This window comes from Delphinus delphis, chromosome 8, assembly GCF_949987515.2.
Source record: "Delphinus delphis chromosome 8, mDelDel1.2, whole genome shotgun sequence".
NCBI classification, from domain to species: Eukaryota; Metazoa; Chordata; class Mammalia; order Artiodactyla; family Delphinidae; genus Delphinus; species Delphinus delphis.
In genome coordinates this window covers 103,575,424-103,598,738 of record NC_082690.1, presented here as the reverse complement: position 1 = coordinate 103,598,738, position 23,315 = coordinate 103,575,424, and the positions used below count along the sequence as shown (strand labels likewise).

The 23,315-nt window shown below is 59.8% G+C and overlaps 1 protein-coding gene and 1 long non-coding RNA gene across 5 annotated transcripts; one reads left to right on the top strand and one right to left on the bottom strand.

Annotated features, from left to right (window-relative positions):
- Positions 1-304: 304 nt before the first annotated feature.
- LOC132430070 (uncharacterized) lies at positions 305-5,562 on the bottom strand. The gene is made up of 3 exons (XR_009520434.1): positions 5,425-5,562; positions 1,277-1,407; positions 305-530 (listed from the first exon to the last, which is right to left on the bottom strand). It is a non-coding gene; the product is annotated as an uncharacterized lncRNA (long non-coding RNA).
- A 338-nt stretch (positions 5,563-5,900) lies between these two features.
- On the top strand, positions 5,901-23,198 carry LTBP3 (latent transforming growth factor beta binding protein 3). Of its 4 annotated transcripts, none has more exons than XM_060019233.1 (28): positions 5,901-6,522; positions 9,422-9,775; positions 9,898-10,100; positions 10,288-10,393; positions 10,618-10,710; positions 10,873-10,995; positions 11,493-11,651; positions 11,738-11,923; positions 12,470-12,486; positions 12,563-12,635; positions 12,813-12,902; positions 14,717-14,842; positions 14,927-15,058; positions 15,178-15,306; positions 15,546-15,668; positions 15,910-16,032; positions 18,761-18,883; positions 19,132-19,251; positions 20,113-20,241; positions 20,553-20,720; positions 20,909-20,992; positions 21,297-21,425; positions 21,530-21,667; positions 21,769-21,909; positions 22,041-22,202; positions 22,286-22,366; positions 22,448-22,579; positions 22,715-23,198. In XM_060019233.1, the coding sequence occupies exons 1-28, from the start codon at positions 6,189-6,191 to the stop codon at positions 22,864-22,866; spliced, it is 3,930 nt and encodes a 1,309-aa protein (XP_059875216.1). In that variant the 5' UTR covers positions 5,901-6,188; the 3' UTR covers positions 22,867-23,198. The 4 variants fall into 4 exon arrangements, with proteins under 4 accessions (XP_059875216.1, XP_059875219.1, XP_059875218.1 ...); XM_060019234.1 differs by having other exon boundaries at positions 6,088-6,522; positions 9,422-9,751; XM_060019236.1 differs by lacking the exon at positions 21,769-21,909 and having other exon boundaries at positions 6,087-6,522; positions 9,422-9,751.
- The last annotated feature ends 117 nt before the right edge of the window (positions 23,199-23,315 follow it).

Here is a 23,315-nt window from a genome sequence, read left to right as displayed (position 1 = left end):
AGGCCCGCATACCGCAAAAAAAAAAAAAAAAAAGAAACAGCAACAAAAAAATAATAATACTCAACTTTTGGTGTATTTTTTCTTGGGGCCGGGCACTATACTAAGAGCTTGAATTATCTCCTTTAATCCTCAGGACAAGTCTGTGAGTTATGTCTCCCAATGTGCAGATGGAGAAGCTGAAGCCTGGACAGGTTAAGAGGTTTAGTCACAGTCACCCTGCTGGGATGTGGCAGGGCTGTGACCCCATCTGGTCAGCGCACGTCCAGAGCTGGATTCTCACCAGTGGACTTTTCCTGGGTTCGGAAGGTGGAGACGAGGGGCAGGGCTGAAGATCCTCTCTGACTGATCAAGCATGAAGACTGGTTCATTGCGTTTTCCAATCCCATCTCTCAGTGCCCTTCATCACAGCAGGGGCACATCAGAGGGGCTCAGTGACAGTCACTTTCAGTAAAGTGTCTTTGGAGAGAAATGCTTCAGGGCAGAATGGTCCCCTCCAGGCTTCTGAAACTTCCAACCGTCATCTTTAGAACCTACAACATTTAGAGCCATTTCTTTCTTCAGAGTCTAGAAGCTTCCCAAAGACATTCAGAACTCAGAGAGGTGACACAGAGCCTGGCGCATGGTCAGCCCTCTTTCAATGTTATTCTCCCCCTCCCCACAGGCAGCCAGCTCCCACCCACAGCCCACTGTGGACCCCAGACCCAGATAATGATGAAAAGAGCTAACATATCCTGAGGACTTGCCATGTGCCCAGCATCCAACAAGCCTTCATGAATGTCAGCTCCTTTGCTTCGTTGTCTAAAAATGAGGAAAGGAGGCCTAGAGGAGATGAAGAATTTCCCCAATGCACACAGCTGGTGCAGGAAGATCGAATGCCAGAAAACCACCACCATGTTATGCTGCCTCCTGAAATGAAACGTCCCTTACGCAGGCTGCTGCTGCCTCGTCCAGCCAGTTCCCCTAAGGAGGCATCGGGAGCCCTGGGTTTGGGTTCTGGCTCTGCCGTTAACCAGCCATGCAACCTTGGCCAAGTCCCTTGCCATCTCTGAGCCTCAAGAACCCCTCTGCACAAAGGAACCCTTTCCTAACATTTAAGCCGTCTGATCATTCCCCGGGGCTGGGGTCCCAGGGCTCTTCCTTGCCACATTCTAGCAAAGCCCCTCATTGCCCTCCTATCTTTAGGAATTTGTGGGACCCCTCTCATTCCTCCCTCCCAGGAGCACTGTGTAGGTTTTGGATCAGGCCGGCTTAAGTTCAATCCCCACATCTTACTCACCAGATGATGCAAGTCTAATTGTTCCGTCTTTCAGAGTTCCGTGGTCTCAGTCCATTCAGTCAATCAGCCAACTTCAGCACCCTCTGCCTGCCAGGCCCTGTACTAGGCTCTGGAGGCAAGGTTGTACCTCCCTGAGAGGGCGGTGAGACGCACCGGAAGTAACCAAGCCCACAAAGAAGAATGTTTCAGGCTGTGCTGAAGACCAGCAGGAGACAAAGCGGGGATGTGACCCAAAGGGCCGGGGACGGCTGTTTTAGAGAAATGCCTTCTGGAGGCAGGACCCCAAGACATGAAGGATTAGGCCACACCGAGGACCTTGCAGGCCCAGGTGAGCAGACAGAAGCTGCAGGACGGTTTTGTTGTTGTTGTTTTGTTTTGTTTTTAAATTAATTGTTGGAGGTTTTTTAAGCCAAGAAGGATCAAGGTTGGAATTAGGTTTTTGTTGGTTTTTTAAAAATTAATTTATTTATTTGGTTGCGCTGGCTCGTAGTTGCAGCAGGTGGGCTCCCTGGTTGTGGCATGTGAAATCTAGTTCCCTGAACAGGGATCGAACCCAGGCCCCCTGCATTGAGAGTGCAGAGTCTTAACCACTGCCCCACCAGAGAAGTCCCTGGAATTAAGGGGGGGGGGTCACCAGAGAAGTCCCTGGAATTAAGGGGGGTTGTTTGTTTGTTTTTATTTTTGGCTGCATTGGGTCTTTGTTGCTGCATGCAGGCTTTCTCTAGTTGCAGCGAGCGGGGGCTACCCTTCGTTGCGCTGCGTGGGTTTCTCATTGCAGTGGCTTCTCTTGCTGCGGAGCATGGGCTCTAGGCGTGCAGGCTCAGTAGTTGTGGCGCACGGGCTTAGTTGCTCTGCGGCATGTGGGATTTTCCCGGACCAGGGATCAAACCCGTGTCCCCTGTATTGGCAGGTGGATTCTTAACCCCTGCGCCACCAGGGAAGCCCTGGAATTAGGTTTTAAGAGGTGACTCTGGCACCAGGTGGAGGAGGGACAGGACCAGGCAGAAATGGCAGTGGGGAGACCCGTTAGGCAACAGAAGTGATCTGGACTGACCACAGAGGTCATGGTCTCCTTGGACTTGCAGGAGAACTTACATCTAGGAGGCATGCTGGTCGATTCAAGGAAGATGGGGTGGCTGGGTGTGGTGACACAGGAGATGCGGAGAGAAAAGGTGCACAGGCCACGGACACTACCTGCGTTGGACTGTCGCAGTAGCCCTGCGGATCTGCATCCTTGTCCGCCCTGCCTCATGCCCCGAGGCTCACCTTGCCTGCTGTGTTCCCTCCCCAGCCCCCCCTGCCCGCAGGCTTCCTTTGGGGTTCGGCCCCTGGGGGGCCCAGCTGGACAGGAAGAGACCGGGGGTAATATTTATTTCCGCAGCTCCCTCCCCACAGGCTGCACGAGGACAGGTCCCACCAGATTGTGCTAAAGACCGCCGCTCCCCAGGGCTGCCCCCCTTCCGGCTCCAGCTCCCGTGGCTGCAGACTTAGGTTAATGTTCATCACCCGCGGGAGGGTGCCCACTGCTGGGTTCCTGATGAGCTGAGGAGTTTGGTACCGACAGTAGGTAAACTCACGGAGCACTCACTGTGTGCCGCTTGCCCTCACGGCTCCCGGTGGCTCAGTCCCCTCAACAGCCCCCCAACAAGGGCCGCCTTCCCCCCATCCTACTCTCAGCAGCATCAGACAGCCTTGGCCGTGCCCTCCTCCCAAGACACTCGCTCCTCTGGGCTCTTCCTGCATCACACTCCTGGTTTTCCTCTCTCTGCTCCCTCCAGCTGCTCCTTCTAAGTCACTTCTGACGCTGCCTCTTCTTTCTGATCTGGGAGTGGTGACCTCCCTGGTTCGCCTTGGGCCCTCTTCTCTCCCCAGCCGAGCCCACCCTTTCCCATGGCCATAAATGCCCCTGTAGGCGGAGGACCCCAAGTCTGTGTCTCCAGGGCAGACATTCTGTTTGAGCTCCAGACCCCTGGATTGAGACGTCTCCACGTGGATGACACAAGCATCTCAAACTCGGCAGGTTGCAAACAGAGCCCCACACTCTCCCCCAGGTCTCCCTCTCTTCTGCCGCCTTCCTCACCCACCCAGGGGCTCAGGCCAAACACCTGGGAGCCATTCACACCACCAGCCTCTTGTGCACCCTCCACTTTACCTAGTCTCTAGATTCCACTCCCCAAACACATCTCCACCGCGTCCAAGCCGAGTCCTCTCTCCTGGGACGATGGCATCAGCACCCCCTCTTGCTCTGATACAGCCCCATGGCAATGAAAATAAAACTCAGATTCCTCACCGTGGCCTCCCGCCTCCGCCTCCGGATGCCCTCTCTCCACCTCCCCACCCCGTTGCTCCGCTGGCCTTCTCTCAGCTCCTCGAAGAAATGAATCTCTTTCCTACCCTTCACCCCGCATGCCCCTGTGTAAATTGTCTCCTCAACACAGGCCCCTCGACTCCTCGGGCGTCCTACAGGCTCTCCCCACCGCCTGGCTGTTAACTCCTCCTCCTTCTCCAGCTCCTGGCTCAAAAGTCCCTTCGGGCTTCCCTGGTGGCGCAGTGGTTGAGAGTCCGCCTGCCGATGCAGGGGACACGGGTTTGTGCCACGGTCCGGGAGGATCCCATATGCCGTGGAGCGGCTGGGCCCGTGAGCCATGGCCGCTGAGCCTGCGCGTCCGGAGCCTGTGCTCCGCAATGGGAAAGGCCGCAGCAGTGAGAGGCCCGCGTACCCCAAAAAAAAAAAAAAAAGTCCCTTCGTCAGAAGGGCTTCCTGGACCTCCAGGTCCCACCACTTCTCTTGTTCCCAGCTCCTTAGTCGTCTCTGTCCCAGCCTCAGCCACGTATGAATTGATGTGTCAGATGTCTGTCTCCTCTAGTACAGAAGCTCCGGCAGGGCAGAGATTCGTCCTACTTGTTAGCAGGAGCACGCGGGAGGTTCCTAGTCTGTTGAGTGAATAGATCCCCATTTCACAGGTGAGAAAACTGAGACTCAGAGAGATTAGGACTCTAACCCTGGTCTGTTTATGCTGTGTTCCAAGGGCCAAGTTCAGATGAGTATGGGGGAAAAATGACTAGAAAATGCTCAGCCCTACACGTGGCAAGTGGTGAGCACTCAGTACTACTCCCTGCCTCAGTGTGGGACCAGAGCCCCGAGGGAGTGTGTGGGCAGCCCTTACACACCCTCCCAGCCCCCCTGGGGACATGGGATTGCCCCCATCCTACCTCTGCAATACCTGTCTATGTGAACAGGGCCTGAGCCCACTGAGCAATTCGGGCAGGGGTCCACCAAAGACTCTCCCTCAGTTCCCCCAAATGAGCCCACCCTCAAAGTGAAAACCATGAGTTCCTTGCACGGGTGTGCCTGGAGGCAAGTCCCTGAACCCCCTTTCCCTCAGTCAGCCTGCAGCCCCCGTTCCCCTCGGAGAGAGAGTGTCACCCTGACTTGGCTGTGTCCCACTCTGGTTGTGCCCTGGTCACACCCACCCCCTGCTGAATTCTGTGAGTCAGAGACTGAATCCTGGGGTCTCCTGGCTAGGTGCCCGGGATATGGCCTGGGCCCCAGGGCACTGCAGCCCTCAAGGGCCTCCCTTCCAGACTAGCGGACAGGCCTGGCTCCTCTCCAGCCCTGACCAAACTCAAGGCCCCCCGCCAGCCCCTGCCAACCCCTGCCCTGGGGCCCTGCTGTGCCCCTCCCCAGCCCTGGGGCCCTCAAGCATCAGCCCCCTCCTCCCGGCTGTTAGCCTGGGAAGGGGGCCAGGCCCTGAGCTCAGACCTTGGCGATTCCAGAGTGTCTGAGGCCCAGAGCCAGCCCCGCCAGCCCGGCCAGACAAGGCGAAGGGGTGGGGGCGGGGTGGGCATCAGGAAGCCATTTAGAGGGGGGTTGGCAGGGGACCTGGATTTCAAGCTTTGTTCCATCTGCTCCTTTTCTGGACCCCGCGGGCTTCTTCCTGGGACCCCGCTGGGGCCCTGGCTAAGGGGTGCCCCCTCCTCGAGTCCTCTCCTCCAGGGGGAGTGGACCAGTACTAATAAGAAGTGATTTCGGGGTGGTGAGACCCCCACATGTGCAAGGGAGGCTGCGCCAGGGCTGAGGGGCGTGGGTTCCAGCCCCACCTGCTCCCATTATCCGCGCGACCCTGGGGCAAGGCCCATCTTCCTACCCCAGCCTCGGTTTCCCACTTTGATGCTGCCGGGCGGAGGTGGGCGCGGGCCTTCCAGCCCCGCCCGGAGGAATCCGGCGGGGCGGCCAGCGGTCCCAGGTGAGGGCTCTCTGGAGCGGGCCCAGCGCGGCGGCGGCGGCGGGTTCCGGCGGGGCGGGCATCTGGGGCGGGGACCGCCCCCCAGTCTCCACCCGCCCGCACACCCTCGCTCCCCCAGGCGGCAGCGACGACGCTTTAAACAGAAAAAAACTGTCTCCCTGGCTCGGGGCCAGCATCCCAGCCCCCCTCGCCGCCGCCGCGCCGTGCTCCAGCCAGGGAAAACAACTGCTCACTTCTCCCTGAGTCCGCCCCGCGCGCTCCCTGCTTCCCGGCGGCCGCGGGAGCCCAGCCCGGCCGGGGGAGGCGCGGAGCGGGCCGGCCGCCCGGCCTTCCTCTCCCCTCGCTCCTCCTCTCCGCTTCAACTTGCTCCGGCCTCCTCGCTCCGGCCTCAGGTTGGGGCCTCCGCAGGCCCTCGGCCCCGTCTCGTGGCTGGGCTCCTTCCCGGGGCGGTGGAAGTTTCTGGGCTCCCCGCAGTCCAGCCTCCATCTCTTTGCCTCTCACTGGGCCCGCGCCCGCGCCTGCTGTCCCCTCCCCGCGCGCTTCCTCCCATCCTCTCCCTCGCTGCCCTCTCTACTCCTCTCCCGGGGCTCCCGGCTTGCTGTTCCCCTCGGGCGCCGGGACCATCGCCCCTGCCCGGGCGCGCCCCCCGGGTTCTGCGGCCCCGGATGCCCGGGCCCCGTGGGGCTGCTGGCGGCCTGGCCCCTGAGATGCGCGGGGCCGGGGCGGCGGGGCTGCTGGCGCTGCTGCTGCTGCTGCTGCTGCTACTGCTGCTGGGCCCGGGCGGCGGGGCCGAGGGGGGGCCGGCGGGCGAGAGGGGCGCTGGCGGGGGCGGGGCGCTGGCCCGCGAGCGCTTCAAGGTGGTCTTTGCGCCGGTGATCTGCAAGCGGACCTGTCTCAAGGGCCAGTGTCGGGACAGTTGTCAGCAGGGCTCCAACATGACGCTCATCGGAGAGAACGGCCACAGCACCGATACGCTCACGGGCTCCGGCTTCCGCGTGGGTGAGGGCCGGGGACACGGGCAGGGGGAGCGGGGAAGGCAGGCACCTGGACAAATGCGGGGTACCTGGCAGCGTAAGCCACGTAGGCCACGTGACCCTGGGGGTCGTGGGTTGAGAGAGCAGAGCCTGAGGGCCTGGGGCCCCAGGGGCTTCAGGGGGCTTGGGAGGCTGGAGTGCTGGGGCCAGAGTTGGGAGGGCTGCATGGAAGCCTGGACTTTACAGCTTTGGGTTGGCGTTGAGGCCTAAGGTGTGGGGTGATGCTGGGGTCCTGGATGACACAGGCCTCTAGGAAAGTGCTGGGTCCTGAGAGGGAGCCAGGGCCTGCAGCAGGGGCTTTTGAGGGATGTGAGCCGGGGGCAGGAGGTCTCAGAGAAGGGATAAGTATTCCCCCGAGAAACAGTCTTGCTGGAAGAAACAGGAAAAGTCTTTAAAAACTGTCTAAAGTAGGGCCTGCCAGTGGTAGACACCTGCATTCTCTGGGAGGAGGAGCTGAGGTCAGGGCTGGGAGTGAGGGAATTAGTTACTGGCAAGGTCTTAGAGGGGAGGGGTGTTGAGGCCTAACAAGTGGAGAGCAGGCCTGGAGGTAGGGGCTGGTTTGGGTCCTCAACCTCTCCTCCTCCTGATGCCCCATCTATGCTTCCCCCATAAATCTTAACAGCTCTGCCTCAGAGTCTCCCCCCAACAAGCCGTGATAACTTCCCAGTTCCACCTGGAGTCCACCCCTTCCCCAACATCTCTCTGCAGAGAGCCAGGCCTGGGCTCAGCTCTCCTCCCTCAGGGCCCTGTGGGCCAGGCTGGGGGAGGTGTCCCAGCAGTAATTACCCTCCTGGACAGGGTAATTAGGCCAGGCCCAGGATGGTACCAGCAAAACAGCCCCTCTTACACATTCCTATACTCATGTACCCACTCAGACCTGAGGAACCCCACAGATGTGGGGTTCTCATGAGACGTGCATGTGTGTCTGTCTGTGTGCGAGTGTGCACGTGCGTGCTTGCACGTGACACGCCCACGGGGGTATGCCCGGCTTTGGAGTGGCACACTGGGATCAAGTACTTGTTTCTTGGTGTTGTCTGGGGTGCATGTCTGCAATCACTACGGGAGTGTTTATGTAAGCCTGTGTTGGTGTCAGAATGAGTCTGTGCATGTGTGTGTGATGAGATGGCTGTGCATGTGAGTATACGTGGGCCCGGCCTCCCAAGCCCCCTGGCCATCCTGCCCAGGCTGCTGTCTCCATCCGTGCTGCCCACATCCCCCAGGCTCGGCGCCCAGGCCACAGTGGGCGGGTGTCACAGGGAGGTCACCCTCACCGCTATGGGTGACTCATTGGGAGGCAGGAAGGAGAGGATCCTGCCTCCCCCGGCCCAGGACACACCCCTTCTGCCCTGAGAGACTGGCCCCAAGAGGCCAGGCAGGATGGGCTGGGCTGGGCTGGGATGCTCTTAGCCAGGCCCCGATGGCCATGCATGTGGGCCATCCCTCTGAGGCCCTTCAGGTGTCCAGAGAGCCTCAGCCCCACCTTCCCATCCTGGGAAGTGAGGGCAGCTATGTGGCAGGCAGGAGAGGGGCTGGGCCTGGTGTGTGAGCTCAGGTCCCCAAGGCTGGATTTCAGATATGAGTGTGTGACAGAAAGACAGAGATCCCATCCTCTCACTGAGCCACTCCTTCATTCATTCCCCCAGCACCTCCTCTGGCACCCAGAGCTGAGGCAGAGGGTGGGTAGGATCTGAGGAAAGGCTCTCTTCCTGGGGGAGGAGCTGAGCCTGGAAGGATAAGATGTGAATATGCAGAGATGGGGGACAAGGCTCTGAGGGGGCGGGAAAGGCATGATTAAAGTCAGGGAGGCAGAAGATGTGGTACATTTGTAGGGGACGGAAGATGAGTCCTGGAGCATAGGGTGCACATGGAAAGAGCAGGGGGGGATGGGCTGAAAGAAGGTTCCTTCTGGGCCACGGGAGAGCAAGGAAGCAAGCTGTGAGCAGGGGTGTGACTGTGCCAGAGCTTTGCCTGAAGCAAGTTTCTCTGGGGGCGCTTGGGATGTTGACAGGCAGGGGAGTGGCAGAGGGCATGGGGAGGGGGAAGCTGGATTATGAGATATTACAGAGGCCAGAACTGGCCCGAGTGGGAGCAGGAGAGATGGAGTATCAAGGCTCAGTTATGAGTGACTGGGCAGGTGGGGATTCCCAGTGGTTGTTCAAGGCCAAGTGGAGGTGGGGAGGCAAGATGCTGATTTCTGACAGGGTCCCCTGGGTGGAGGTGCTTAAGAGAGGTCCTGGAGAGGGATAGCTCAAGTTGGCAATGGTGAGGTGTGGGCCCTGGGATGGCAAGACAAAGAGAGGGAGGGAGAGCCCAGAGAGGGCTGAATCAGGGGAAGAATTTAGGGGTGAGGAGGAGGAAGCACCAGAGAGAGATTGGATTTCCAGGAAAGGCCTAAGGGAGGGAAAGGCTATTCCGTCATCATCATCATCATCATCATCATTTGCTACTACTTATTAAGGACCCACTGTGTATTAGGCACTACGCTAAGCATTGCCCCATTCAATAGACAGGACAGTCCTACAGATGAGGACACTGAGGCACCGAGAGGGGAAGTAAGTTGCTCAGGGCCACACAGTTGGCACATGGCCTCCTATCTAGGATTTAAGTCCAAGACTTAAGACTCCAGTGGCCCCATGGGTATAAGGATGTTGGGGGACTTACAGGGTAGTGTGTGTGTGTGTGTGTGTGTGTGTGTGTGTGTGTGTGTGTGTGATGTGTTACAAAAACCAGCTTCCCAGGGAGGACAGAACTGGTGGGTGGCAAGGAAGCAGGGAGGAGGGGAAGAGACAGGATGTGGGTGAGGGACTGGGCCTGGGGGCTGGGACAGGGGTCTGCCTGGGCCCTGATCCACCTTTCCTCCCCAGTGGTGTGCCCTCTGCCCTGCATGAACGGCGGCCAGTGCTCCTCCCGAAACCAGTGCCTGTGTCCCCCGGACTTCACCGGTCGCTTCTGCCAGGTGCCCGCTGGAGGAACCGGCGGGGGCACTGGCGGCTCAGGCCCTGGGCTTGGTCGGGCTGGGGCCCTGTCCACAGGCGCGCTGCCTCCCCTGGCTCAGGAAGGCGAGTCTGTGGCCAGCAAGCACGCCATCTACGCGGTCCAGGTGATCGCCGATCCGCCGGGGCCCGGGGAGGGGCCCCCTGCCCAGCATGCAGCCTTCCTGGTGCCCCTCGGGCCAGGACAGATCTCAGCGGAAGGTACCAGGCAACGGGCAGACCCCGGTAGGCCGAGGCGGGCGGGGAGTAGGGTGGCAGGTCCCGGGCGGAAGCCAGCCCTGGAGGACCGCCACACTGCCAACCAGCCCTGCGGGGCAGCCCTGAAGCCGCTGTGCCCCGCCCCCCAGTGCAGGCCCCACCCCCTGTGGTGAACGTGCGCGTCCACCACCCGCCCGAGGCCTCCGTCCAAGTGCACCGCATCGAAGGGCCCAAGGCCGAGGGCCCAGCCCCCTCCCAGCACCTGCTGCCGCACCCCAAGCCCCCGCATCCTCGACCACCCACCCAGAAGCCCCTGGGCCGCTGCTTCCAGGACACGCTGCCCAAGCAACCCGTGAGTGAATCCACAGTCGCCGCTGGACCGGCCCTTCAGTCTCTCAGGGCTGCCCTGTTCCAACCCACCAGGATTGCTCAAAACTGGGGGTGTCCTGCAGGTTGAGTGGAGGAGGAAAAGGGCCTCAGGAGGGAGGCCAGGTCGGGGCTGGGCACCCTGTGACCCCTGTCCACACTCCTCTCCCTAGTGTGGCAGCAATCCCCTCCCCGGCCTCACCAAGCAGGAAGACTGCTGTGGAAGCATCGGCACAGCCTGGGGCCAGAGCAAGTGCCACAAGTGCCCCCAGCTGCAGTGTGAGTGCCTTGGCTCAGTGAGACCTCCCTCCCACTCCCCACAGGGTGGTTCCGCCCACACCCCTCTCAGCCCTGCAGTGGCAGACTCCACTCCAAGCAGCCTGAGCCTCTCACTGCCCATCCAATTCCCCTCAGCGTCCCACCCTGCCTGTCTCCAGTGCCCTCCCTTCCCTCTCTGCAGGCCCCCCAAGGTCCTCTCCTGCCATGCTCTCCTCTCTCTGCAGACACAGGGGTGCAGAAGCCAGGGCCTGTACGTGGGGAGGTGGGCACTGACTGCCCCCAGGGCTACAAGAGGCTCAACAGCACACACTGCCAGGGTACAGCCGGCTGGAGACTCTGTGGGCTGGAGGGGTAACTGGGGGAGGCCCTGCGGTGGACAGGGGGGCGGTGGGGCAGGGGCAGAACCCTGAGGTTCTTGGAGCATCTTGCTGTCACCCTATGGCCCCAGACTGGAGGGACCAAACTCTCACTTACCACAGACATCAATGAGTGCGCGATGCCAGGCATGTGTCGCCATGGTGACTGCCTCAACAACCCTGGCTCCTATCGCTGTGTCTGCCCACCTGGCCATAGCTTGGGCCCCTCCCGCACACAGTGCATTGGTGAGACTGGGGGATCCTTGGAGGTCACAAAGCATGGGTGGGAGGTTAAGCCTCCAAACAGTAAGGATCAGAGGTCACAGAAGTCAGAGTGAGGTCAAGGGCTGGCCGCAGGTGAAACAAGGCCCAGAGCAGATAGGGTCAGGGATCAGTGGGTTCAGGAGTTGCATGAGATCTGGGGTTAGAGGTCGCATGGGGTCAGGGATTATATGGAGTCAAGGTCATATGAGACCATGGGCTTGATGAGTGGGAGGGATAAAGTCTAGAGCAGCTAGAATCAGGGGTCAATGGGGTCAGTGGTCACCGAAGTTTCAGGTGTTACATGAGGTCAGAATAACACAGGTTTCAGGGGTCATATGAATTCAGGGTCACGTGCGATCAGGGGCCACATGAGGATTAAGCGTTGTCTGGGCCAGAGAGGCAAGGTCTGGAGCAGACAGGAAGGGGGATGTGGGCAGTGTTCAGGCCCAGATGCCCATGCCCACCACTGGCCCCTGCAGCGGACAAGCCAGAGGAGAAGAGCCTATGTTTCCGCCTGGTCAGCCCTGAGCACCAGTGCCAGCACCCGCTGACCACGCGCCTCACCCGCCAACTCTGCTGCTGCAGTGTTGGCAAGGCCTGGGGCACCAGGTGCCAGCGCTGCCCAGCTGATGGCACTGGTGAGCCTGGGGCATTTGTGGCTGGGGGGCTGTCTGTGTGCCTATCCAGGAAATGCTCACTTCTCTGCCCCTTGCTCTGGCCGCAGCTGCCTTCAAGGAGATCTGTCCAGCTGGGAAGGGGTACCACATCCTCACCTCCCATCAGACGCTCACCATTCAGGGTGAAAGTGACTTCTCCCTTTTCCTGCACCCTGATGGGCCACCCAAGCCCCAGCAGCTCCCTGAGAGCCCCAGCCGGGCACCACCACCTGAGGACACAGAGGAAGAGAGAGGTCTGGCCTGACCCCTCCTGTTACCTGACAGTTGCTGAACCCCTAGGTCTGACACCTTGACCCTTGATCCACGGATATGACCTGAGTCTAACGTCTAACTCCTAGTCCCAGACCAGCACTGACCCCCAGAGCTGATACTCTGACCCCTAACCAATGTTGTAACTACCCCAGAATTAACCCCTGATCAACAGAATTTGACCATTTATTGCTCTCCAGATTCAATCCTCTGACTTCCAGGACCCCTTTGATTTCCAGACCAGGGCACTAATGCAGCTCAAATGCTGCCCCTAGATCTGACCTTCTGACCGCTGACCCAGGGATTTGACCCTGGCTGTAACCTCCCAAGCCAAGGACCTTGTCCAACCATTGCTTCACTGACCTGTGATGGAAACACTCCCTGACCTCAGGATCTAACCCTTGATGCTTGATCCAGACATGATCGCTGAACTCTTAGGGACCCTGACCACAAATACCCAAGTGCCAATCCCAGATTTGACTCCCTTCTCCCAGCCCAATACTTAATGGCCCCATCTTCTTCCCTTCTAGGGGTGAGCACAGACTCAGTGAGTATGAGAGCCCAGGTGGGAGGGGCAGGGAGGCCAAGGAGACACAGAGGGCTCATGTTGCTGTCACCCGCAGCCAGTGATCGAAGAGCAGTCCTCGCAGCAGAGCCACCCGACTGTCACCACATCTCCTGCCCGGCCCTACCCTGGTGAGCTGGACACCGTAGGAACCAGTCCTCAGGGGCTGCCACTGCCAGGGAAGTTCACAGTCTAGTCACCAGGGGGCGGTGAAGCTGGGTGTGAAGTTCCCAGCCGGTGACCTGCGGAGAGAGGGGCGGCGCTCTCAGCTTCCTCACCAGCTGACGAGTGTGCCCTGCTGCCCGCAGAGTTGATCTCCCGGCCCTCGCCGCCCTGGTTCCTGCCCGACTTGCCCCCGTCCCGAAGTGCGGTAGAGATCGCCCCTACTCAGGTCACAGGTAAGACCCGCCCACCTAGGCCACGCCCGAGGTAAGCCACGCCCCTAACAGTTTTTCTCCTCCCTTACCCCCTTCAATCATTCCCGAGCACTAAAACATCCAGGGTTTACTGTGTGCCAGGCCCTGGGCTGGGCGCTGTGGAAGCCTCGGTGTGCAGCAGAGATCCCACTCTGCCCTCAACTGATCCGGGTATTATGGTGGTCAGCCCAGGCCAAAGGCATTTATTCACATATTCTACAACTATTTATTGAGCACCTACTATGTGTAGGCACTGTTTAAGTGCTGGGGATACAGTAATAAGCAAAACAGACAAAAGTTCCCTATCCTTGTGGAGTAGACAGACAACAAACAGATCAATGAGTCCAAATCTGGTATGTCTCATAAATGCTATGAAAAAAAAAATAGAGAAGGAAGGAAGTCTGGGTGGAGGGGGTGGGGGGTGATAATATGCACGGTGGCAATGAGAGAAGGCTTTCTGAGCAGGGCTTTAAAGATTGTTAGAAATTAACAACGAGAAGTGGGAAAGAAATGGGCGGGTTGGGAAAAAGGACATTCCAGTTTGGGCAGAAGTTTGGGCAAAGGCATGGAAACATGAAACCCTGGTTTCATGGAGCAGGGAGAAACCACACACACAGATCAGTGTTTCTGAACTAGGGGAGGACTGGCTCAGGGAGCCTTGTTAAGAGGCTTGGGTTTGATCCCAAAGGCTGTGGGAAGTGTCTGCAGGGTTTTGGGCATCGTAGTAATTGCTAGCTATGGCTGAACAGTTGCCCTGGGCCAGGCACTGACTGAAGAGTTTTACATACTAAATACCGTTTACCCTTCTCATACTCTGTGAAGTGGGCACTGTTAGCCTCGTTTTCCAGATGAGAAAATTGCGGCTAAGGGAGGTTCAGGGACTGGTCCCAGGTCACACAGCTGAGCCAGATTCAAGCCCATGTCTCTGGTCTCCAAAGCCACAAGGAAGCCACCAGCCTGGTTGAAAACCAGAGGTTAGATGAGCTCCTGGTGGAAGGTGACTGCCCTGGAAGTCTGCACAGGCTAGGAACCACCCAGGGACAGTCTGGGGGCTGTGGGAATGTGGAGGAAGAGACACATGCTGAGGCTTCTCAGAGGAGGGGGTGTTAAGGATGCCTAGGGAGAGGCATCTCAAAGAGAACAGCCTGCAAGAGCCCACTGGCCAGGTGTGTTTGGGAACGGGTAGAGTTCAGCATCAAGGCCTGGGCTGCATGGGGCAGGGCTCAGGGGAGGGACCACAACGGGGAGAGGTGGAGGCACGAAGTACTAGGAATCGTAGGAAATAGGGTGAGGAGGATTCCTGGATCTGACCACTTATGCACAACCATGTGTGAGCCAGGATTCCCAGGAAACCAGCTCCTGTCTGCCTTGGGAGGGGGAGGAAAACCACTGTTCTGGAATGGGGGGGGGCAGGTCCCTAAGGCAAAGGGTGTTGGTTCACTGATCTAGAGGATGTTTGTGTGGGTGAGGCTGCAGGGTTTGAGGTATTGAGGTTACTGGGGTCAGGGTATCATAAGTGGGGATAGAAGTATCAAGGTTTCCTGGAGTTGAGGAGATAGGGATGTCAGGGACCTGGGGTCATGGTTTGGGGCTGCCGGAGGTTGTGATGTTGGGCTTATCTGTGATGGAGGTGTAGGGAATCCTAGGATTGGAGCACCCGAGCTTAGGGTGCGACCCGGCCCAGGTATCCGGGTCGTTAGTAATGGGCTATCCAGGTCCTCCCTGGGGACGTGGCAGAAAGTGAATTCTCCCTGCCTGGACCCCTGACCTACCGCCCCACCCCCCAACCCCGGCAGAGACGGACGAGTGCCGACTGAACCAGAACATCTGTGGCCACGGGGAGTGCGTCCCGGGACCCTCGGACTATTCCTGCCACTGTAACCCGGGCTACCGGTCGCATCCGCAGCACCGCTACTGCGTGGGTGAGCGTGGCGAGTGGGTGGCGCGGGGGCGGCCCTGGCTCCCGACAGACCTCTGACGCCTCTCCGCCCGCGCGCCCTTCTCAGACGTGAACGAGTGCGAGGCGGAGCCGTGCGGCGCCGGGAGGGGAATCTGCATGAACACCGGCGGCTCCTACAACTGCCACTGCAACCGCGGCTACCGCCTGCACGTCGGCGCCGGGGGGCGCTCGTGCGTGGGTGAGCACGGCCGGGCCGGGGGTGGCGCTGGGGCTAGGTGGACCTGGGGGGCTCTCCCGACCGCATGTAATCCCCTCCGCCGCCTTGCACTCCCCTCGCGCCCCCTTCCTCCCGCTCAGACCTGAACGAGTGTGCCAAGCCCCACCTGTGCGGCGACGGCGGCTTCTGCATCAACTTTCCCGGTCACTACAAGTGCAACTGCTACTCCGGCTACCGGCTCAAAACCTCTCGACCGCCCGTGTGCGAAGGTGGGGAAGACCCCATCCAGACCGCCGGGGGTCCTCAGCGGTCCCTCGGCCTGGGGTGGGGGCGGAGGGCCTCACCCCCGTCTCTGCCCAGCTCTGGGCCTCTCAGAGGTTTCGGTCCGGAGCCCAGAGGGCCTGCTTCGCCTTGTCGATTTGTGACGAAGGGAGGCCCTGCCGAGGACGCTGAGCGCCTGGCCGGCCACGTTGTCCCCAAACGAGTCCTATTCCTCCCTACTGTGCAGACATCGACGAGTGCCGAGACCCTAGTTCCTGCCCAGATGGCAAATGCGAGAACAAACCTGGGAGCTTCAAGTGCATTGCCTGTCTGCCTGGCTACCGCAGTCAGGGGGGCGGGGCCTGCCGCGGTAAGGGCGAGGCAGGGGTTCGGGGTAGGGTAGGGGGCGGGGCCTCGAAAGCAAATGGGCGGGGCCCTTCGGGAGTCGCCCCTGTGATGGAGCGGGGGTAATGGCGGTGGAAGTCATCTCCAGGCTGGGCGTCCTTCCTGGGAGTAGAGGACCCCCCCCATCCCGGGCGGAGGGGGCTCCCACCCCCTCACAGTGCATCATGCGGTGGGGCGGAATCCGCGGCGAACCTTCTCCGCTGCAGACGTGAACGAGTGCGCCGAGGGCAGCCCCTGCTCTCCCGGCTGGTGCGAGAACCTCCCGGGCTCCTTCCGCTGCACGTGCGCCCAGGGCTATGCGCCCGCGCCGGACGGCCGCAGTTGCCTGGGTGAGCTCCAGCCCTCCCCGCCCTGCTACCCGCCACCCATTCACGCGCCGAAGCTGGGGACTGGGTCACCCCGTCTGTCGGACGGGTGGGCAGGAGGTAGCTAATTCACAGACACCGCCCCTTCACTGATCCACTCACTACTTTCCTCAGCGGACCTGGCGGAGGAGGGGGCGACCAGAATTTCTACGTAGGAAGGATCTTAGGAGGCAAAGCTTGAAGCTGCGTTTGCAAAGCACGTTACTTAAATTTGAGGGGGGAAAAAAGATATAAAAGAAAGGGGATGTTAGTAGTCCCCCCGACACTAATGTTTCTTATGTATCAGGAGGAAGGCTGAGGGCTGGGATTCAGAGAAACTGGAGAACAGTAGACACCAACTGTAGAGCGCAGGGCTGTAGGACTGGATGGAGTTTGGGTGTTCCTGGGAAACCTCAGCAGGGCTGGGAGAAGGGGAGGTCTGAGTGCTCTTAAAGGATCAACAGGAGTTAACCAAGCAAAGAAAGGTGAGAGGGAAGAGCATGCCAGGCGCAGCGCCAGCGAAGTCAGAGGCAAACACCAGCACGGAGTGTACAGGGAATGTAAGGTGTAAGCAGGGGATGGGGGCTGAGGCTGGCCGGTGAGGGGCAGGTCCCCACACCCTGAAGGGCCCACCTAAGCCCTGCCCAAGAGGTTGAGCTTCACCCTGAGGTTATTAGGAGGCACCTGAAGCATTTTAAGGGGAAGAATGGCAAGACTGGCCATTTGTTTTAGAAAGTTCCCTGATGCCCATTGTGGAGAGTGGCTGGAGGTCTGGTGGGGACTCAGGACAGAGACAGTGGTGGACCTGATGAGAATAGAGGCCTAAGGATGGTCATGAGGTTATGTGATATTAGAGAAATATTAGAACGCGTTACCTGGGCTGCTTGTGAACTGGATGTCAAGGTGAAGGAAAGAGGGGAGTAAGGGATCCTTAGGTTTCCAGTTTGGGTGAGTCAGGGGGTTCTGCTCACCGGGATAGGGTCCCCTGGGGTGGGGCATGTTTGAGAAGGAAGACATTAAGTTTCATGTTGGACAGTTGAGCAGGTGGTCCCTGTGGGCCTTTCAGCTGGCAATGCCAGCAGAGGGTGGGCCATACTGATTGGAAACCTTGGGCCAGACACACCCAACTGGAACTGTGTATTGTGGGGGTGTGGATCCTTGGGGTGTCCCTGGGAGGGTGTGAAGCCTTGGGGGTGTGCCCTGGGAGGAGCTGCGGAGACTTGAGGTGCCACTGGGGGTGTGTGGAGCCTCGGGGTAGGCACTGGGGAGAGCTGTGGAGCCTCGGGGTGCAGTCAAGGATGGTGGGTCCGGTGAGGGGAGCCTTGGCAGAGCCTTGTGGGTACTGCCACGTCGGTAGAAGGCAGGGGAATCGGAGCAGGAGGTGGCGGAGCAGAGGTGGTGGGAGGGCCCAGGGAGCACTAGCTGAGAAGCTGGGGAGCGGAGGCATGCAGGGAAGAGGAGGATGAGGTAAATGCAACAGAGAGCTTCTAGTAAAATAAGGACTAGCTGGGGAGACGAGAAGGTCCTTGGTGGCCTTGGCAGGGGAGCTTCCGTGGCATGACGGGAGGCCAGAAGATGCAGGCAGCAAGTGAGGAGGAGTGAGACCTGGGATCACCAGAGTGGGGTGTAGGCTGTAGGCTGAGGAGAACAGTAGAGGTTTGGAACTGCCCAAGAGCACGGGGGCTACCTAGGGGCTTTCGAGTGTCAAGGCTTGAGAGGAGGAGGAGAGGGTAGCGCTAGCCATGCTGAGGATCTGGCTGGGCTGGAGGCCAGAGGGAGTGGAGTGGCCCAGGGTGCTCAGCTTGGTGGCTGGCTCCAGCCCCGCTCAGCACCCAGGATCCTGAGAAGCAGGCTAGGGCTCTGACTTTGCCAGACCAGTGAGGAGGAAGGAGAGGTGTTCATGGGCCCTTGCTAGAGGAGGTAGAGTTGGGGGCTTGAGAACAGCGGAGGCAGCGGGAAGGAAGCTGCGTCTGAGGTGTCCAAGAGGGGGCAGATCCCAGCCCCTTGCACCGAGAGTGAGTGGCTGGCATTGAGGTGAAGGCCACAGAAACTGAGGGATGAAGGGCTGTAAGGTCAGAGGCTGGGCCTGGCTGTCCAAATGGACGTTGAAAACTCGTAGGATGGGGAGGAAGAGAGAGGGAGAGGGGCTAGGAAGGTGGGTGCTGACAACAATAGAGAGGCTGGCTTGGGGGCCAAGTGCACCTCGGAGGAAGAGTGTGGTTTGAAAGGGGTCTGGGGTGTGGGCAACGACCAGCTTCCACCAGAAAGGACTGCAGAGAAGCATGCTCTCAGAGCCAAGTCCCTTTACTGCACAAGCAGAACAAGTTTATTCTGTGAGACCAAAGATATAGGGGAGCTTATTTACATGGGAAGGAAGGCAGCCACGGCAGGTGGGGGAAGGGCAAGAGCAGCTGTGAGAGCAGTTGGGGCAAAAGGAAGCCCAGGGCAGAATGAGATTGTTTGGTGAGAACAGATGAAGGATGGGGAGGCCTGAGTTCTTTGGAATCATACGTGGCCCAGGGTTCCTGGCAGCACCTGGTCTGGTCGTTAGGGCATAGTGTGCCACACAGGAGCAGAGTGAGGGTCCCATGCTTTTCTCCAGCTCCACTCACCTCAGCTCTGGTGCTCCAGGCCATGGGCAGGAGTGGGAAAAGGGTAGCAGAGGCCCAAGACCGTCCCATCCTGGCCCTCTGACAGCCCCTGTGCCCCATAGATGTGGATGAGTGTGAGGCTGGGGACGTGTGTGACAACGGCATCTGCACCAACACGCCAGGCTCCTTCCAGTGTCAGTGCCTCTCTGGCTACCATCTGTCAAGGGACCGGAGCCACTGTGAGGGTGAGGGGGCCCTTGAGTTGGGGGGCTGACCTGTTCCTCCCTACCCCAAGACCTCCACTGCCCAGGCGCCAAGCCCAGGGGCTACCTGTAAACAAGCCAGGCACTCCCATGGCCAGCCCCCATCCAGATGCAAGATGAGGCCTGGGGTGTGGGCCCTACCCAGGGCTCTTTGGGAAGCCTTGGAAGCCTCAGGCTGTGTGTGATTGGGCTTAGCCCCTGAGATTCTCCCCCTCTTTGATTCCCTACAGACATTGATGAGTGTGACTTTCCCGCAGCCTGCATTGGGGGTGATTGCATCAACACCAATGGCTCCTATCGATGTCTCTGTCCCCAGGGGCATCGGCTGGTAGGCGGCCGGAAGTGCCAAGGTATGGGGGGATTGGCTGAGAGCTCCCGAGGAGCAATGGCAGGCAGCAGTAATCTCCTAGACACACTATTGATCTGTCTTTCCATCCATCCATCCACTCACTCATCCTTCTACTCTTTCACTGAAAACAACAACAGTGATAATGACAGTAATTAACAGTGCTTATTACTATGTGCCAAATCACCTCTGTATGCATTCATCCAACAAGAGTTTACTGAGCAGCTAATATTTTCCAGGTTCTGTGCTATATACTAGATATTGAGCAATGACCCAGGGCTCCCAGCTAGGGGAGACTGACATGTAAATTGATTCTTACAGTTCAGGGTGCTGGGTGCCAAAAGAGGTCTGGACTAGTGATTTATTCCAACAGTTGAATTGGAACTTGAAGCATAAATAGGGTTCCCTAAAGCATAAATAGATTCCCTAAGCAGAGAAAAGCATGGGATGGTATTCCAGGCCCAAAGAACAGTATTTGCAAAGCACAGAGATCCGGAAGAAACTAGTTGTGTTTTAAGGGAGAGTAGACACCTATGCCCTAAGCACAGAGCTGAGGGTGTTGGTGGTTTAGAGTAAAGGGTGATGAGACTTAAAGATATTGGGAGACCAAACTGAAAGTCCCCAAATGCTGAGCTGAGAGTTAGGACTTCATTCTGTTAGGTTTTATGAAGAATAATACATCGAGTGTGCACACAACTACCCACATGCACAGACAGACGCGAGTGGATTTCCTGTCATGTGTACTTTGAAGTCACAGTGGAAATTCAGGTTCTGATCTTGTGTGAGGCCCTTGAGGCATACTCCCGGGGAAAGAGGGGCTCATTTCCCTCTGAGTGATTCTTTCTGCTCACCTCACTCCCTGAAGACATAGATGAGTGCAGCCAGGACCCGGGTCTGTGCCTTCCCCATGGGGCCTGTGAGAACCTGCAGGGCTCCTACATTTGCGTCTGCGATGAAGGCTTCATGCCCACCCAGGACCAGCACGGCTGTGAGGGTGAGTGCCCTCTCGGATTCCTCCTCAATCTAGACAACTCCCTTGAGCTGCAGCTGGGGCTCAGAGTTGTATCTTGGTCCCACCCTCTGGAATGTGGCGAACAGGAAGAAATCTCTTTTTGCCTGGGAGAGCCCGGTGGGGCCAGACCTCACAGGAGGGCCCTGAATGCCACATTGAGGACGGAGCTTGGCTTTCACAGTGCAGCTAAGGGGAGCCAGGGGATGTGGGGGAATAGAGGGATGAGGTTGGTGGGCAGCGTGGACAGGCAAAGACATTCTGCAGGAACCTGAGCTGCTCTCCCCTCCCCTCAGAGGTGGAGCAGCCCCACCACAAGAAGGAGTGCTACCTTAACTTCGATGACACCGTGTTCTGCGACAGTGTACTGGCCACCAATGTCACCCAGCAGGAGTGCTGCTGCTCCCTGGGGGCTGGCTGGGGAGACCACTGCGAGATCTATCCCTGCCCAGTCTACAGCTCAGGTCAGGAGCCGGGCAGGCCCTTTCCTTTTTCTGAGCCTTAGTTTCTTCATTTGGAAACAGACTGGGGGAGAGAGCCCCTCCCTGGGTAGGTGGGAAATGAGGCGAGAGCTCTGACCTGTGCCCGACAGCCAGCACACACGCGCTCAATCCTGCCTCCTTCCTTCCCCACGGCCACTATCTCGCTGTAGCTGAGTTCCACAGCCTTTGCCCGGACGGGAAGGGCTACACCCAGGACAACAACATTGTCAACTACGGAATCCCAACCCACCGTGGTAAGCCCCAACACGGCTCCGCCCACCTGGCATGCCCGCTCCGCCCGCCGAGGTTTGGACTGCCCCGATCCCGCCAGTGCTTGTCAGTGGCGGGTAGTGGGGTAAGGCCCGCCCACTCCCTCACCGACTGCCCCGCCCCTCCACAAAGCCCCGCCCCACCACTCTTACGTCAGCGTTCGGAAAAGCCCCTCGTACAGAGTTTTCGTCCCTTCCACCGTAAGCCCCACCCACACGTTCTCTGCTGCGGGGCCTAAGTGGCCCCGCAGGTAGAGGGCGAGGGTGCCCACGGCCTGTCACTCCGCAGACATCGACGAATGCATATTGTTTGGGGCGGAGATCTGCAAGGAGGGCAAGTGCGTGAACACGCAGCCCGGCTACGAGTGCTATTGCAAGCAAGGCTTCTACTACGACGGGAACCTGCTGGAATGCGTGGGTGAGTGCAGCCGGCCCCTGTGGCCGCGGGAAAGCAGCCGGGAGACATGCACAACCACCCGACTCGGGGCCGGTTCCTACCACTCGCGCTTTTCCTCCCCTCAGACGTGGACGAGTGCTTGGACGAGTCTAACTGCCGGAATGGAGTGTGTGAGAACACGCGCGGTGGCTACCGCTGCGCCTGCACGCCCCCGGCCGAGTACAGCCCGGCGCAGCGCCAGTGTCTGAGCCCAGAGGAGATGGGTGAGGCTCGGGTCGGCCAGCTGGGGAAACAGGAGGGAGGCTGGCCGAGCCGAGCTGTGACTTCCACCCCTACACACCCATCATCCCCTCGCTGCCCGTAGACGTGGACGAGTGCCAGGACCCCGCAGCCTGCCGCCCTGGCCGCTGCGTCAACCTGCCGGGCTCCTACCGCTGCGAGTGCCGCCCGCCCTGGGTGCCCGGGCCCTCTGGCCGCGACTGCCAGCTCCCCGAGAGCCCGGCCGGTGAGGGCAAGGGTCATCTTGGGCTCTCCAGAGCCCTGTCCGCCGCCTGGAGACCCGGGGCCGCGGTTCCCCCGAGGGTGGGTTGGAGCGGGGGAGGGCGCTCCTCCCTGACGCCGGGTCCCCCTCCGCAGAGCGTGCCCCGGAGCGGCGGGACGTGTGCTGGAGCCAGCGCGGAGAGGACGGCATGTGTGCGGGCCCCCTGGCCGGGCCCGCCCTCACCTTCGACGACTGCTGCTGTCGCCAGGGCCGAGGTTGGGGAGCCCAGTGCCGCCCGTGCCCGCCGCGCGGCGCCGGTGAGCCGGCCCGGGAGGGAGTTTGGGGCGGGAGCCGGGGTGAATCGACGCCGCAGACGTCTGACCGCCCCCTGCCCTCTCAGGGTCCCACTGCCCGACGTCGCAGAGTGAGAGCAATTCCTTCTGGGACGCGAGTCCCCTGCTGCTGGGAAAGCCCCCGCGAGGTGAGTGTAAAGGGAGGGACAGAGGCGGGGTCCGCGGCCATCGCTGGGATTGGTGTTGACGTCTGCATTCTCCCGGCGCAGAAGAGGACAGCTCGGAGGAGGATTCAGACGAGTGCCGCTGCGTGAGCGGCCGCTGTGTGCCTAGGCCTGGCGGCGCAGTATGCGAGTGTCCTGGTGGCTTTCAGCTAGACGCCTCCCGCGCGCGCTGCGTCGGTGAGCTGGGCCGAGGGGCGGGGCAATGGAGGGGCGGGGCGGGGCCCTGCAGAACCCCGCCTGGACCGGAAGCCCAGCGCGCCGCGCGGCTCCGGCTCCGTCGCGAAGTCCGCACCTGTTAACTCCCACACCCAGACATCGACGAGTGCCGAGAGCTGAACCAGCGCGGGCTACTATGCAAGAGCGAGCGCTGCGTGAACACGAGCGGTTCCTTCCGCTGCGTCTGCAAAGCTGGCTTCGCGCGCAGCCGCCCACATGGAGCTTGCGTGCCCCAGCGCCGCCGCTGACACCACCCTCGGTCTGGACCTCGGCAATCACCGAGGAGTTTCTGACCGACACTTGGGGCGAGCTCCGCCTCTCGCTTGTGCCCTGACTCGGGGCTCGGACCCAGGGACCCTTCGGGGCCCGCAGACCCCTTCCCCGAGCCCCGTGTTCCAAGGGTGCCCATACCAGCTCCACCCGGTTCATAGGCAGATGTTGGGTCTCTCTGGCGCTGCCGGCCTTCCTTCCAGAGGGCGTTTCCCAGAAACTGATAAATCAGATCGTGCCTCTTTACTCTGGGTTTTCGAAGTATATTGATGTTCATGTCCGTGGTGGGCGCAGTCTCCGAAGGGCAGCACCAGACCCCAGCCTCCTTGGAGGGGCTAGACTGAGCCCAGCACAGGGGGTGCGAAATAGAATTTATTGTGGCTCTGATTATGTATATGTGAAATGTGCCTGGCCAGGCTGGCCGGGC